General features: G+C 36.7%; 1 protein-coding gene across 4 annotated transcripts in view; it reads right to left on the bottom strand.

Moving 5' to 3' along the window:
* Positions 1-17,789, bottom strand: part of PSD3 (pleckstrin and Sec7 domain containing 3) — a 580,732-nt gene that overhangs the window by 267,760 nt on the left and 295,183 nt on the right. For all 4 annotated transcript variants that reach the window (XM_031950819.1, XM_031950820.1, XM_031950822.1 and 1 more), the window contains exons 5-6: positions 560-757; positions 390-470 (exon numbers count right to left, since the gene is read on the bottom strand). In XM_031950819.1, coding sequence (XP_031806679.1) covers positions 390-470; positions 560-757 — 279 coding nt within the window. The remainder of the gene's footprint in view (positions 1-389; positions 471-559; positions 758-17,789) is intronic.

Here is a 17,789-nt window from a genome sequence, read left to right as displayed (position 1 = left end):
TGGTTTGCTGGGGATCGCACAGCTAGGAAGTGTCTGAGGTTGGATTTGAACTCAGGGAGATGAGTCTGTCTGTTTCCAAGTGCTGTTTCCTCTAGGGATTGTAACATCTAGGTGCCCATATTTCCACATCAGCTATTTCTCTTTTGGAGCCATAGTTTCCATATAAGTAAAGTGAAAAGGGTGAACCAGAGGATCTTTGAGGCCTCTTTTCTAGAATTCAATATCTAATCCCTAGCTTAAGATCACAAAGCAATGAAAAGATTTTGCTTTAACAAATAAAATCAAAATCAAGTTTGAGTGTATTGCTCTCTCTTGAATAATTACTTCTTTGGGAGTAATTTTTGCACTAATAACAAGAAAAAGTAACATTTAGTCATTAAACCACATACCTGAGAGATTGATCCAGCGTCATTCCTGTAAAATCAAAAAACTTAAGGTATTCCTCAGCTACTAGTTTGCTGAATTCATTGCTATAAGAAAATGAAAAAAATAAAGTTGGTTAATAAAATCAACCTATACATATTCAGATGCTTAACCCAAAGGATTTAAGAATACATACTTCTTCCCTAAATGCTTGGCCACATCTGAACGCTTGAAATGATCTAGGTGGTAAAGACGTTTGGCCAGCCGTCTAGCAGCTTCCAAGTTGCTGTTTGTTCCATTGCTGAGGTTTTCAGGGGATTCTTTTTCCAGAAGTTCAGTACTCCCCATTTCACCAGGGAGATCTTGAGTGGAAGTATTCAGCCCAACATTGTTGCTAGAGAAGAAAAAAAATAATTATTTTTAAAAATTATTATCATATATTGTTATATTCTATATTAATTAATATTAATATACACTAAAAGCTCACTTTTTGTACCAAGATATTTGTAGCAGCATATTTTTTTTGGTAGCAAATAAATGGAAACAAAGTGCAAGTCCATATTGAGGAACAGCTTTAAAAAAATTGAGAGACATGAATATGATAGGATATTACTATGTTACAAGAAAAGATGAACTGATAAATACAGAGAAATACGAAAAGATGTATCTGATCCAATGCAGAGTAAAGTGGGGAAAAGCCAAGAAAACAATATATACACTGACTTTGAAATGAAAAGGGAAAGCATAAAACCACCTGTACTCTCTCCCTCTACAGAAGTGGGAGATCCATGAGTGTAGTACATTGTATCCATTTTTTGGTTTTTTCAATATACTGATCAATATGCTGGGTTTGTATTTTTATTTTAAAATATTTGTTATAAAGTGGGGGCACAGGAAAAGAGAAGAGATTGCAGAAAGTTTTAGTGATAAAAAAGATACCCACAAAAAGTATTTAAAAACTTCCATTTTCCCTCTGTCATTAAATAAATTAACTAGATAGATACTTATGAATCCACATACGTAGGAAGAAGCTAATTTTAAATGGGCAAAGCAAGTCCATGTTTCTCTACTTAATTAAAAAATGAAAATAAAGTCTATAAACTACAAAGACTACAATGACTGGCTTTTTGTAATACTTTCTACAATTTAAACAATCCAATGATCCCAACTGCCAAAGCTATTTGACATGAAACTAAACTTTTAGCACTTAGCCAAAGACATGTTTAATTAAAACTCTATCATAAATTACAAGGTACAACAGCTAGGTGGTACAGTGGATAGAGAGACAGCCAAGGAGTCAGAAAGATTCATCTTGCTAAGTTCAAAACTAGCCTCAGTAGTCACTTACTGGATGTGTAACCCTGGGCAAGTCACTTTACTCTGCCTCAGTTTCCTCATCTATAAAATGGTCTAGACAAAGAAATAGCAAACCATTACAGTATCTTTGCTAAGAAAACCCCAAATATAGGGTCATAAAAAGTCAGACATGTCTAAAAAATACTAAACAACAAACAGCATCAAATTATCTGTGTGATTTGGGGCAATTTATCTCTAGAGGGGCCTCCATTTCCTCATCTATATAAGAGGACGAGGCTAGATATTTTCTGAGATCTCTTCCAGTTTTAAATCCTATAGACTCCTATAAATTATATGATAAGCCACATTTCTCTAGTTCTTCCCACAACTCATTAGATCTACCCATATAGTTTTCTCATTATTTAAAAAAAAAAAAAAAAAGCAAATTCAATCAAATAAACTATTTTACACAAATTAAATAGGACACAGATTCTTACCACTTAGATTTTATTCATTTTAAAATAAATCTAAATTTCTAAAGCCAAAGAAAAGAGAGGAAAAAAGCCACAAGGCTTATAATAGGAAATATACCAAAAAGTACTCAGATGCTCATTCGGATACCAGGATCTGCATTGCAGTTAGAAATAGAAGAATGGGAGCTCATAAGTGGAGAGCTTAGGGACATAAGACAACCCCTTCATTTTATAGAGTTGAAGAAAGCCAGGGTCCCAAAGAGATTAGGGGATGTAGCCACGATTATACAGTTGCTTAAGAGATAAAAGGAGATGTGGAGCAATCAGAGCTTTATCACATTTCCTTTCATATTCTGATATTTATTTTAATGTGGCTTTGGTAGGCAGACCAAAATCAGCAACCTCCCCTCAAAAGTGGTAAGCAAGACAACATAAAAGTGACCTACAGATGCTACATATGCTTATGCATGAACACTAGTAACAATATAAATTATTCAGCCTGAAAACTATACAAAATTATCACTGTTTTAAAAAAAAAAGTATACAGTTTAATCAGGACCAGGAATTCCTAGAATCAATTGCATTGTCAAGTCCTCCCTTACATTTCCAGCCATGCATAGAAGTCCCTATTGCTCAGATAAACCCTTTCTCCTCCCTCCCAAATAGAAGCATTAATGCATGACCTCTAGGACCTGACTGACCCATACAGTCACATTTGGGGGAATGAGAGTAGGGACATGGGGTTAGGAGTTGCAGCCTGTGATGTCACTGTTAGAAGGAGGTTCTTGATGTCAAAACTTGAGCTTTCCTCTGCTCCCCACTAACAAATGAATAAAAAAAAAAAAAGAAAAAACCACCTCAGGACAAAAGACAGAGGAAAGCAAAACACATTCAGACATTTACCATGTCCTGACAGGTATGTCCCGTTTGTATTTTAATTACAACACCTCTCTGGCCAGAGATGAGTTAGCAGGGCATTCATATGCTGCCTAGAGCCCTGAGACATTAAGTGACTTGATCCCTCACAGAAGGGGGCCATCAGAGTCATCTCCAGACGTCAAGGTCATTGCCTATCTGCTAGGTCACCCAGGCTCCTAGGGAGCCTCTAAGTCTAATTCAACATCTTTAGGTATAGCTTCCACAACAATTTTGCTACATCAAAAGGCCCAAAACTAATTTCTTTATCTTACACCTAATTCCCTCACATGTCAAAACTCAACTCTTTCAAATTCAAACTCACCTAACCTATTCCCCCAAATCATCCTCATAATCTCCAGCAGTCAGCCTCCATTCAATCTTTTAAGTCTTGTAGAAAAGCTTCGTTAAAAGGAAAAAAGGGAGGGCTACAGTCTTCCTTCCTGGCCTCCATCTGCGTCAAGGTCAGAGTCCCAGGTCTGATTCGGAGGGGTTCCTGAGGAATCCTGCTGGTTGTTTTTCTACCTTGAACTCTTAAACCTTTGGAAGCATCAACTCACCAGCAGAAGCACCAATGCCAAGATAAAAACATCCCAATGTCTAGTATGCACTCCAGCCATACTTCTGTGAAGTCTACCTTTTGAAGGTATTTGTCGCACATACTCCAAGGATCTGCTGAACTCCACTGGCTTCCAGGTATTTAGTTCCCTGTGAGGTCACATTACTATGACCTCACATTCTCTGTAGATTGTTTATTGTTGGACTTTTTATCATGTTTTCACGCCCACAATAAAAACAAAAGCTAGAACACAGGGGCCCCTGTACATCAGTAAGCCCACAGACAATAGGGACCGAGTCAGGCGAACACTGGAGAAGTCAGGCTGAACGATCCCCATCACCAAGAATACACTCCCTCCTCCTGTTTCCTCCAATACTCAGAACATTGTCTAGCTGAAAGAGTAGATGATGCTTTTCATTCTTTACTTTATGATTTAAGATTTTTTTTCATTACTTTTCATTCCTTCCACTATTCCTTTTTTCTTTTTCCAGTCATATAATGCTAAATTCCTATCACTCACTGGACAATGAGGGAGAATTTTAAAAAATAAAAAAACTTGAGAAGATTATAATCTTTCTTATGCAAAGTAAACCATCACTGAAAAAACACTATATTGATTCCATCCTCCTCTCCATCTTTACTGGAACCTTCTGAAATCATAGAATAACTTGGAACAAATCTGGTTTTTCTGACATACTTTTTTAAACCTAGCTCCAATTATGTAAAACTCTAACTATGTAAAAAATGGCCATGACAGAGAGTGCTTCCACAAAAATGGAACACTATCAGAGAGAAAAGGATAAGTTGAATAAATGTCTTCATCTGCCCAAAGAACTTTCTGCAGTAGTTACTTATAATTTTTCTAAAATACATTATTCATTCACTCAACAACCATTTTTAAAAAAGATATTCTGAGTAGAAAATGGTAGATTCAATATTTATTAGAGATACAATGTAGCCAATGGACACAACTCACAAGAGCATGCAATAATGATAAAATAAATATAGAATATTTGTCCCTAATACAGAATCCTATATAATAAGTTTATAGGGAAAATACAAAGTGCCACGCTTGAAAGGTACAGGGTAAGAAAACTTGGGGATCAGGAGAGCAAAAAAGGTTGAGGAACAGACAGATGTTAAGCTAGACCTAGGATTTCAACATGATGGCAGGAAGGAATAAAGGGAAGAAGGCAATAGGGTAATGACTTATACACAAGTGTTAGATGGGTATGAGGGCCAATTCAATTAGTTGTAAAGTAAACTAAGAGGAGCAATATGAGATAAATCTAGAAAAACATCTAATCACATTATGGAAGGCCTAGAATGACAGGTTTAAAAGTTTAAACTTTATTTGCTAGGCAATCAACAAACCTAGCTAAATTGTCCTTGAATTCAATTTGGCTCAACAATTATTCATGAAATACTAGCAAAGGTTACCTGGGCAGTCTCCTATAATGGCCTGTTTTACTACTGATCAAATTATCAATACTTTTCCCCTTACAGTGTCATCTAAACTCTTGTTCATCCTTGGTCCACTGCTTCTTTTAAGTGGTTTCTACAATGCAAACAAAAAACCCTTCCTTAGCTAATTTCTTAGGATACCAAGCCTGGATTTATTATATCATCACCTCTGGATCGAAGGCCTCATTTCCTATGATTTAAAAAAAAAAAAAAATCTGATTTAAGTTATCCCTAGAACACATTCTCCTCTACTTATAATTTCTATTTCTATTTTCTATTGGGGGATTTTTTCCCCGTGAGTTCCAACAAATTCTCTTCAATTACTAGGGACTGGAATGGCACAAATATTCTTGTTTAATTACATTATTATAACATAAAGAGGACAGAAAAGGACATCATTTATTATTTCATACTTGCTTTGAACTATAAATCTTCATTCTGCTGACCCTTCAGTAAAACTGGGCTAATCCAGGAATCAAGTTGCTGAACCAAAATATTTATTTCCTGGCTGATTTTGCATGTGATACTTTTGTATTCTATACTAGTTACACAATAAAGATTAACACCAGAGCCTCTGAGTCCATGGAAGACAGGAAATGATTACTTCACTTCTTCCAATAGCCATGATTTCATTAGTGTGAATTCTCCCTCCATCAATGCAAATTATTACCCTCCTAACTTAGAAAGTCTTAACAAACTGCAAATGACAGAAAAAAAAAATCATCAGAAAGTCACTAATCTCCAAAAATGGCTAGATTTAGTTGATTAAAAAAACAAATATCAAATTGGTTGCAAAGTTCATATAGTTCATGTATTAGTATCCCCTGTTTCTCTTCGTAGGATTCTTTGCCAACAGTCTTGGAGAACCCAAGCCCACCTCTCCACAGAACCAAGAGCCCTCAGAACAAACTTTCATTAGTGGCTTTCTCTCTATCTCTTCCTCTCACCTTCATTCTTCCTTCAAGACTCATCTCTAATACCCTGCCTCCAAACTTCTATTCAATTAATCAATCAATAAACATTTATTTAGTACTTTCTAGGTATCAAGGACTGTGGTAAGGACTGATACAAAAAAAGAAAGTTCCTAGCTCCAGGAGTTTAACTGGGGAGATAACATGTAAACACACATATACAAACAAGTCATAAAGATAGATATATGTGTGTGGATACACACACAGATAATTAAGAAAAGGGCGCACCAAAATTAAGAGATGTCAAAAAAGACTTCCTGTAAAAAATGGGACTTCAGAGTAGGCTGAGTTGAGGAGGCAGAGCCTTCCAGACAGAGAAAATATCCTGAGTCCTGGAGACTGAATGTCACTAGATTAATGAGTACATTGTAAGAAATAAGGTTTACACTACATAGAATTCCCAATCCCTCTATTTTTGTCCACCTGCATTTTTGATTTCCTTCACAGACTAATAGTATACTATTTCAAAGTCCGATTCTTTTTGTACAGCAAAATAACTGTTTGGATATATATATACTAGTATTGTATTTAATTTATACTTTAACATATTTAACATGTATTGGTCAACAGGCCATCTGGGGAAGGGAGTGGGGGGAAGGAGGAGAAAAATTGGAACAAAAAGTTTTACGATTATCAATGCTGAAAAATTACCCATGCATGTAACGTGTAAATAAAAAGCTATAATAAAAAAAGAAAGAGGAAGGAAGGAAGGAAGGAAGGAAGGAAGGAAGGAAGGAAGGAAGGAAGGAAGGAAGGAAGGAAGGAAGGAAGGAAGGAAGGAAGGAAGGAAGGAAAGAAAGAAGGAAAGAAGGAAGGAAGGAAGGAAAGAAAGAAGGAAAGAAAGAAGGAAAGAAAGAAGGAAAGAAAGAAGGAAAGAAGAAGGAAAGAAAGAAGGAAAGAAAGAAGGAAAGAAAGAAGGAAAGAAAGAAGGAAAGAAAGAAGGAAAGAAAGAAGGAAAGAAAGAAGGAAAGAAAGAAGGAAGGAAGGAAGGAAAGAAAGAAAGAAAGAAAAAAAGAAAGAAAGAAAGAAAGAAAGAAAGAAAGAAAGAAAGAGAAATAAAGAAGGAAGGAAGGAAGGAAGGAAGGAAGGAAAGGAAGGAAGGAAGGAAGGAAGGAAGGAAGGAAGGAAGGAAGGAAGGAAAGGAAGGAAGGAAGGATTAAAAAGACTGGAAAAGCAGAGGAGGCTAAGTTTTGAAGGGCTCCAAATATCCCTTTTTATTTGACCCTGGAGGCAATAGAGTTCCACTGGAGCTTGTTGAGTGGGACAGGGAGTTAATAAAAGCCACTGGATTTGGCAACTAAGCAATCACTCCCAACAGTCAGAAACCGAAGTCACCCTGAGCAAGAAGAGAAGCCTCCTTCCCCAGCAGCTTTCTTCTCCCTTTTCCTTACAAGACGCCCGCAGCAGGAGGCGGGGGAAAGCCCCAGCCCCGCCCCTCCCAGCTGGGACATCAGCCTGGCCGGGGAAGGGAGGGCTGCTTTGAGGGGCCCGGGGGGCATGCCTTGGGCCATGTGACAGGCGATGCCCGAGCCCCGATGCCCTCCCTCGGTGGGGGAGAGTGGGGGGCGCAGCGCTCGCAGTAGTTCCATTCCTTTCCGACTGCCCTTGTGTTTTCTGTTCAGGGGAACAGCTACAAACTCAGGAGGGCTTCTGGACTTTGCTACGGGGAGGCCGGTGACTCTTACATCTCTTCTAGGGGGTTAACAACAGTTCTGAACACCACTGTCACTGAGCTTTTAAAAAGGCTGTGGCAAAGCCACCTGGGAGATGTCAGCCTTCCCCGAAATCAGGCGGGACACCGTGGGCTCCACATCTTGGCAGGAGCTAATCAGAACGTACCCCTCCCTCTTCCCCAAAACAGACTCACTAACGGAAACCGACAAGCGGGGGAACGCAGTCACGAAACGCAGCCACAGGGCGGCGCCAAAGTCACCCCCAATTTGGAGCTAGCTCTAGCTTTGGCTTGGGGATGTTGTCCGCAAAAGCAGGAGTACGTTTCGCAGGATGCAGCCACAGGGCGGCGCCAAAGTCACCCCCAATTTGGAGCTAGCTCTAGCTTTGGCTTGGGGATGTTGTCCGCAAAAGCAGTACGTTTCGCAGGATGCAGCCACAGGGCGGCGCCAAAGTCACCCCCAATTTGGAGCTAGCTCTAGCTTTGGCTTGGGGATGTTGTCCGCAAAAGCAGGAGTACGTTTCGCAGGATGCAGCCACAGGGCGGCGCCAAAGTCACCCCCAATTTGGACCTCCGATCGGTTTTGGCTTGTTTTTTGCTCTGTGTATTTATAAAAACGCAAGGATTTATTTACCTAATATTTCTGCAACTGGGAAAGTTTTCCCTTGAAGAGAAACCCACCCAAGTTCTTGTGTCTCTGCGCCTCTCGGATCCACCCACAGCCCTGGCAAAGTTAATTTCCTAGAGGCCTGCATCCCTGCTCAATCTGCTTGTTATTTGCTGTACTATCAATGAAGGGTAGCGTGATGAATCTCAGAGCATGACCACCATACATACCTCTTCTCTTTCTCTAATTACCCAATCAAGCAGAATCATATTTTTCTCATTTTCTGTGCTGAGATAATAGAGAGATAATCTTAGAACTTCCCTATTGTCCAGAAACTGAATCCCAAAGACGGAAGGTGACTTTTTTAAAGTGCTAATGATAAGGAACAACCAAAAAAAAAAATCCTGGCCCACTGACTCCAAATTGATAGCTTACTCTCAACTCCCATAAAAACTTATTGTTCACACACACGTGCTATTTTACAATAGTAATTTTATTTTGGTGTGTATTTCACTTCTTTTGAGAGAAATTATTAACTCCTTGCAGGAAGGGTCTATGAAATGTCTTTATATTCTCCACAGCTAACAGAATCCTTTTTTATAAAAATCTGATTAGTTGCACAACTATTTATGCATTTACTTCTAGTTAACATGAAGTATTTTAAAAATATTTCGCTATATGATTAGGAGTGAAACAAGATTGCCCACTATCACCATTACTATTTAATATTATATTAGAAATGTTAACTTTACCAGTAAGAAAAGAAAAAGAAATTGAAGGAATTAGAATTGGGTAATGAGGAAACAAAATTATCACTCTTTACAAATGAATACAATGATTTACTTGGAGAATCCTAGAAAATCAACTAAAAAACTACTGGAAGCAATTCACAACTGCAGCGAAGCTGCAGGACACAAAATAAATCTACATAAATCTTTGGCACTTCTATATGATACCAACAAAGTCCAGCAGCAAGAGATAGAGAAATCCCACTTAAAATAACTATAGATAACATAAAATATCTGGGAGTCTACTTGCCAAGACAATGCCAGCAACTATATGAACAAAATTACAAAACACTTTCCATACAAATAAAGTTAGATTTAAACAACTGAAAGAGTATCAAGGGCTCATGAGTAGGCCAAGCCAATATAATAAAAATGACAATATTACCTAAATTAATCTACTTATTCAGTGGCATATCAATCAAACTGCCAAGAAATTATTTTATAGAACTAGAAAAAATAATAACAAAATTCATCTGAAAAAAAAAAAAGTCTAGATTTTCAAGGGAATTAATGGGGGAAAAATGCAAATGAAGGTATACTAGCCGTACCAGACCTAAAATTATATTATAAAGCAGCAATCATTAAAACCACTTGGTACTAGCTAAAAAATAGAATAGTCAATTGATGGAATAGGTTAAATTCACAAGACACAATAGTCAATGACTTCAGTATTCTAGTGTTTGATAAACCCAAAGACTCTAGCTTCTGAGATTAGAACTCACTATATGACAAAAACTGCTACAAAAATGGGAAAATAGTATGGCAATCAAAAAGTTATCAAACTGTGCATACCCTTTGATCCAGCAGTGTTACTACTGGGATTATATCCCAAAGAGATTATAAAGAAGGGAAAGGGACCTGTATGTGCACGAATGTTTGTGGCAGCCCTTTTTGTAGTGGCTAGAAACTGGAAACTGAATGGATGTCCATCAGTTGGAGAATGGCTGAATAAATTGTGGTATATGAAAATTATGGAATATTACTGTTCTGTAAGAAATGACCAACAGGATGATTTCAGAAAGGCCTGGAGAGACTTACACGAACTGATGCTGAGTGAAATGAGCAGGACCAGGAGATCATTATATACTTCAACAACAATACTAGATGATGACCAGTTCTGATGGATCAGGCCATCCTCAGCAACGAGATCAACCAAATCATTTCTAATGGAGCAGTAATGAACTGAACTAGCTATACCCAGAAAAAGAACTCTGGGAGATGACTAAAAACCATTACATTGAATTCCCAATCCCTATATTTATGCACACCTGCATTTTTGATTTCCTTCACAAGCTAATTGTACAATATTTCAGAGTCTGATTCTTTTTGTACAGCAAAATAACGTTTTGGTCATGTATACTTATTGTGTATCTAATTTATATTTTAATATATTTAACATCTACTGGTCATCCTGCCATCTGGGGGAGGGGGTGGGGGGGGTAAGAGGTGAAAAATTGGAACAAGAGGTTTGGCAATTGTTAATGCTGTAAAGTTACCCATGTATAAATCCTGTAAATAAAAGGCTATTAAATATAAAAAAATAAATAAATAAATAAATAAAAGAAAAGAAAAAAAAAAATAGTATGGCAAAAAGTAAGCACTAACACTAACACCTTATACCAAGATGAGGTTGAAATGGATTCATGATTTAGACATAAAGAGAGACACTGTAAGCAAATCAGGAGAAGGAATAGTCTACCTCTCAGATCTGTGAAGAAAGGAATGTATATGGCCACAGAAAAATTAGAGAACATTATGAAATACAAAATGGATAATTTTGATTATATTAAATTAAAAAGGTTTTGTACAAACAAAACCAATACTGCTAAGATTAGAAGGAAAGCAGAAAACTCGGGGATAGGAGGAGAATTTTACATCCAAAAGTTCTGATAAAAGCCTCATTTATAAAATACATATAGAGAACTGACTCAAATTCATAAATGGTCAAAAGATATCAACAATTTTCAGAGAAAGAAATTAAAACCTTTTCTAGTCTTATGAAAAAATATTCTGTCACTACTGATTAGAGAAATGCAAATTAAGACAACTCTTAATTAAATTAATTAACTCTTAAAACCACTACACACCTCTCAGATTGGCTAAGATGACAGGAAAAGATAAGGATAAATGTTGGAAAGGATATGGGAAAACTGAGACACTGATAAATTGTTGGTGGAACTGTGAACAATTCCAATCATTCTGGAGAGCAGTTTGGAATTATGCTCAAAAAGTTATCAAACTGTGCATACCCTTTGAACCAGAAGTGTTACTACTGGGCTTATATCCCAAAGAGATCTTAAAGAAGGGAAAGGGACTCATATGTGCAAAACTAGAAACCAAACGGATGCCCATCAGTTGGAGAATGGCTGAATAAGTTATGGTATATGAATATTATGGAATATATTATTTTGTTAGAAACAGAATCAGCAGGATGATTTCAGAAAGACCTGGAGAGACATGCATGAACTGATGCTAAGTAAAATGAGCAGAACCAGATTATTGCTTATGGCAACAGCAAGGTTATGTGATGATCAACTTTGATGGGTGTGACTCTTTTCAAGCTGATTCATGCCAGTTCCAACAATCTTGTGATAGAGCCTTCTGCACCCAGAGAAAGGGCTATGGGGACTGAGTGTGGATCACAACTAATCTTTTCACTTTTTTGTGGTTGTTTTGTGGTTGTTGCTTGCTTTCTCATTTTTTTTTCCTTTTTGATCTGATTTTTCTTGTTCAGCATGATAAATGTATGTTTATGTTTAGTATGTTTAGAAGAACTGCACATGTTTAAGCTATATTAAATTATTTGCTGTCTAAAGGAGGAGGATGGGGGAAGGAAAGGAGAAAAGCTTGGAACATAAGGTTTTGAAAGTGTATTTTGAAAATAAAAGGCTATTATCAAAATTAAAAAAAAATACTGAGAGAATTAATTTAATAAATGGTTATGGAGGGTCTCCCTAACCCCCAAAAATTATCGCTCCCTACCCCAAAGTAGCATATGGGATGGAGGCTTGGAAGACCTACATTGAAATCTAGCCTCAAGATACTTCCATGTGACTCTGGGCAATCACCTCAGTTTTTTCATCTGTAAAATGGCGGTAAAATGTTAACATTACCTACTTCTGAGGTTGCAAAGGTAAAATGAGATGATGTCTGTAAAGTGATTAGCATAGTGTCTTGGCACACTGAGTGCCATAAAAAATATTTATTTTATTTAGTTAGCATTCTTTTATTTTTAAATGTTTTCATGTTTATTATTATAAACTATTTATTATTATTTATTAACATAAGGTCTTATCCTGCATCAGGAACTACTGATTTGACATTTTCAACTCATTACCCTATAGGCAGCTGTTCCACACTCATTATTAATACTCCAACACCAAATGACTATTTTCTAAATTTCACTATTTCTGCTGGATATTCTATTACAGGGGTCCTCAAACTTTTAAAATAGGGGGCCAGTTCACTGTCCCTCAGACTGTTGGAGGGCCGGACTATAGTAAAAACAAAAACTTTGTTTTGTGGGCCTTTAAATAAAGAAACTTCATAGCCCTGGGTGAGGGCCATAAACGTCCTCAGTGCTGCATCTGGCCCACAGGCTGTAGTTTGAGGACCCCTGCTCTATTATCTCTTTCAGTCACTCAGGTTTAAAGTCATATTTTGAAGTCATATTTGCCACTATTTTTTTTAATAGCCTTTTATTTACAGGTTATATGTATGGATTGACAGCACTGACAATTGCCAAACCTCTTGTTCCAATTTTTCCCCTCCTTCCCCCCATCCATTCCCCCAGATGGCAGGTTGACCTGTAGATGTTAAATATATTAAAATATAAATTAGATACACAATAAGTATACATGATCAAACCGTTATTTTGCTGTACAAAAAGAATCAGACTCTGAAATATTGTACAATTAGCCAAAAATGCAGGTGGGCATTGCAGGTGGGCATAAATATAGGGATTGGGAATTCAATGTAATAGTTTTTAGTCATCTCCCAGAGTTCTTTTTCTGGGCATAGCTGGTTCAGTTCATTACTGCTCCATTGGAAATGATTTGGTTCATCTCATTGCTGAGGATGGCCTGGTCCATCAGAATTGGTCATCATTAGTATTGTTGTTGAAGTATATAATGATCTCCTGGTCCTGCTCATTTCACTCAGCATCAGTTCATGTAAGTCTCTCCAGGCCTTTCTGAAATCATCCTGTTGGTCATTTCTTACAGAACAGTAATATTCCATAATAATCATATACCACAATTTATTCAGCCATTCTCCAACTGATGGACATCCATTCAGTTTCCAGTTTCTGGCCACTACAAAGAGTTGCCACAATTTTTTATGTTATTTTCCATATATATATAATTTCGCATTTCTCCATATCCCCAGTACTTGCAACACACTAAGCACTTAATAAATGCTTGATGATTACTTGGTCTATTGATACATCAGTCCTTCCTGATAAGTCCTAGGGAGATGACTACAGTACACAGAGGTTGATAAAGACCCCACTGCTAGCAAATGTCAGGAGCAGGATTTGAAACCAAGTATTCTTAACTTTATGCCCAACCCTGTATCTACAATATCTACCAAAACATTTTCTCTTCCTGCTTTTCTCTGTCTTCTTCCTTCCATCATCTTTCCCTACATGCACCCGCATGTGCACGTACGCACGCACACACACGCGCACACACACACACACACACACACACACACACACTTTCTTCATATTTATTATTTAAACTAGCTTCATATTTATTGGAATAAGCAACCTGCAACAAAATAGTTCTGAAATTGACTTGCCAAATTACTAAGGAATTCTATGTTTATTACATTCTAAGTTCTTGGGTTATCAATAGAAAAAAAAAGTAGCACATACATTAGCTTTACCTCTGTTGTAGACAAAAATTCAAATGTTTGTTTAAACAGGCAGGGGCTTCCTGTGTTTATTATTACTGTGAAGAATATTTAAAATTCAACAAGAGAAAGTACTTGAATTGTATAAGTGCATTCAAAAAGTGTGCACTTCCTCAAAAGGAGCTAGCTGGCACTCAACATTCTTATAAAATGGCAGTTCTCTGCAAGACTAGGTTCTACTTAGTCCTAAAAGACTATTCTGACTATTAAACAAAGAAATTGAGTGGCACTTATGCCAGAACAACAAACTGGATCCCAGTGAATGAGTTGGCGGTCCTGGTGTTGTGGGATGTTAGTCAATTAAGTCTTTAGACACTTAAGAATGGTAATCAGATAATTGTGGAAATTATTATTATACAGAAGAACTGCACATGTTTAATATATATTGGATTACTTGCCCTCTAAAGGAAGGAGCAGGGAGAAGGGAGGGAAAAAATCTGGAACATAAGGTTTTGCAAGGGTGAATGTTGGAAATTAGCCATGCATATGTTTTGAAAATAAAAAGCTTAAAAAAAAAAAAAAAAGAATGGTAATCAGAGCATGTAGAGGCTCTACTGTACAAGGATATGTGTGACTTGAAGTTGCAAAATAAATCCACTTGTGATCTCGATCGGGCATTCTGGGCAATTCTCTGGCCTGCCACACCATGGCCAGAACAATACTGAGCTATCTCCAGGCATACTTCATGCATAACTTAGGCTGTACTTACATGGAAGGAGGGGAGGATCAGACTCTGACAACTTGAATGTTATGGGCCATAGCAATAATCATGATAATTAGTATTCACATTACTTTTCATGTTATTTGATTTAAATAAATATGTTTAAATATAGAAATCATGAGAAAGCATTCTGCAGTGCACAGAGTACTTCCTCATAATCATCCTGTAAGGGTTAGGTCTGATTATCATTATCCCATCTTAAAGAAAAGTAAAGTTTCTTAACTAGGTATTCTCTAGACTCTTTTTACTCTGAATTCTATGATCCTATCACTTGTCCACAATCAAGTGGTTTGGACCTGGAGGGAGGGTCCTGTGCCAAGTGTTTTATAAATATTATCTCATCAGATTCTCACAACTATGGGAGGTAGATATAGGAGTAAGTATAATTATCATCTGTTTTACACTTGAGAAGGATGAGGGCAGATAAAGTTAAGGGACTCAAGATCACACAGCTAGTATCAGGTCAATTCTGGACTCCAAGTTCAGCTTTCATTCACTATTCAAACACAGGTTTTCTGACCTTAGGGCATCACACTGCCTCCAATAATACTGTGGCTCCTTTTTTGTTGTTGTTGCTGTCACCTTTTAAAGCTTTTTTTCTTTTTTTTCTTTTCTTTTCTTTCTTTTTAAGCTTTGTGGCTGTTTTTTAAACAGGTTTTCAGAAACAAGGTCTGTGTACCATGGATGAGCCTGTAAGACCGCTAACTCAGCTACAAGACTCCTTTCTCCCATAACCTCAGGTCAATCATTTGGCAGCCCCTCCAGTGACAAAGATGCAGCTGAAAATGAAAGATGGAGAGGGGCAAGAACTCTCCGCACACAATACTTAACAACCTGGTACCCGGATAGCCCACCCCCAAACCTTCTGTGTTTTCTATATCTACATTTGACAAAAGTTTGGTCAGCACAAAGCAACAAAATGGGGTACCTCTGACAGACACAGGGTCCACGTCATCTCTCCAAGACTAGAAGTTTCAGAAAAGACATTGAATGAGACATCTCTCTGCACCACAGTCCCCTGCCCAAGCTGGGAACATCAGCAAAGAACTTCACTGATTTCAAGAAACACAGATTGGCTGTGACAGGCTTTTTTTTTTTTTTTTTTTTACTGAAATAGGAAGCCCAAGACCACATCACGCAATTCTGAGTCCTAAATCTTTCCCACAATGCCTCTTTTCAAAGAATTGTTTCATCATCATGTCATGGCGTGCTACAATATTTTATAAAATGTTACAGTACTGATGTCCTTCCAGAGAAAAGGAAAAAAAAAAAAAAAAAGTTAAAGGGAGCCAATCCGTAGCTTTCTTTTACAAAGAAAAGCTGAAAAACAAAAGGTATTCATATAAAATTACTATTAGTGGAATATCCTAGGGGGGAAAAAAAAACAGAATTTAAACAGCACTTTCCCACCCCTTCCTATTTTCTTGAATTCAAAAACAACTAATATCAAAAAAAAAAAAAAAAAAAAATCCCTTTTGTTGAAACTACAAAATATAAAATACAAAAAAAAAAAAAAAAAGAAAAAGCCACAGGCCCAATGTTCATTTAAAGAAATACTATTCAAAAGACAAAGGATCTTAATAACTGTACCTCATATATTTATGGAATTCTCAGAGTATACTAAGGAATAGCAAAGGATGTATATATACAGGAAGGAAAGCAGAAATTAGAGGGCTGCAGATTTCTGTTAAGTGCCTTCAAACAAAAATTAAGGGTGATCAAAGATTGGGGGGGGAGGGGAATTCTTAAATATCAAAGTTGCTTTGACCTAATTTGCTTAAGGAATCAATGAAAAAGAAAAGAAAGAGGCAAGTAAAAATCCTACTGAACATGAAAAAATAATGGATACTTTTTTGTAAAGTTTCCCCCTACATAGTCTCATTCATAGAAAAGACACAACTTTTTTTTTAATAAAAAGCAGTAAATTTTAAAAATAATATGTCCAAGGTATTGTTGTTTTATAGATAAAAAGAGATAGGAGGTGCAGTGAGGGCCAAGAGACAGGAAGATTCCTGTTCCTGAGTTTAAATCTGGCCTCAGATACTTCCTAGTTGTGTGATCCTGAGAAAGTAACTTATCCCTCCTTTTCATTTTCTTGTCCAATGAGCTGGAGAAGGAAGAAACCATTCCTATATCTCTGCTAAGAAAACTAAACAGCATCATAAAGAATTGAACACAACTGAACGATAATATTCTTTTAATTAGAAACTCAACATGTTAGTAAGTCTTTATATGATCCTCTTCAACTCTTCCATATTTTTTAGTAGTACAGGTACTAATCTTAGATACTATATATTATAAATAGTACTTTTTAAAGCTGTGTAGGGATAGGTACCTGACAATTTATCTGAAAGCAGTAATCTACTACTATAGCTCCCAATTTTGGAGCAAAGGCTTGAGATCTAAATTAACACACACACACACACACATTACTCCCCCCCCAAAAAAGAACTTAAATTTCATCTAATAAATTTTGTATTATATTGAATTATTTTCTGATAGTTATGTAGGTCTACTTTAAACTATTTAAAATAATTCAAGTGATCAGAAATATTAATTAGCCCCCATCCCCACCAATGTATTTGCTATTTTTCCGCAAAAAAAAAAAAAAAAATTATTCTTCTAACAATACTTTTTTTAGGCTGATGGTATTGATGCATTCACAAAATATTTGGGCAATAAAAGGGAATGAGGGGACATTAGATGACATGAAGGAAAAATGGATTTTAGTGAAAAGACTAGTCAAGTCTGCACAAAGTAATCTATAGCTATCACATCCATATACATTATCCATATAGTCCACAGAGAATATCTTTATGAAATCTCTTTGGGACATGGTATTGGGGATGGGTCTATGAACTCTCAAGTAAATAAATTCCTTCACATTATAACCTTTTCAGCAACTTACAATCTTAAAAGAATTGCATAGAGCATTTGCCCTTTAATTTTTTTTCACGTCCTGTCTGATCCCATTTGGGGTTTTTCTTGACAGCAATGGCTCAACATTTCCTTCTCTGGCTCATTTAACAGGTGAGGAAACTGATTT

This window comes from Sarcophilus harrisii, chromosome 2, assembly GCF_902635505.1.
Source record: "Sarcophilus harrisii chromosome 2, mSarHar1.11, whole genome shotgun sequence".
NCBI lineage: Eukaryota > Metazoa > Chordata > Mammalia > Dasyuromorphia > Dasyuridae > Sarcophilus > Sarcophilus harrisii.
This window is presented reverse-complemented; position numbering and strand designations above follow the sequence as displayed.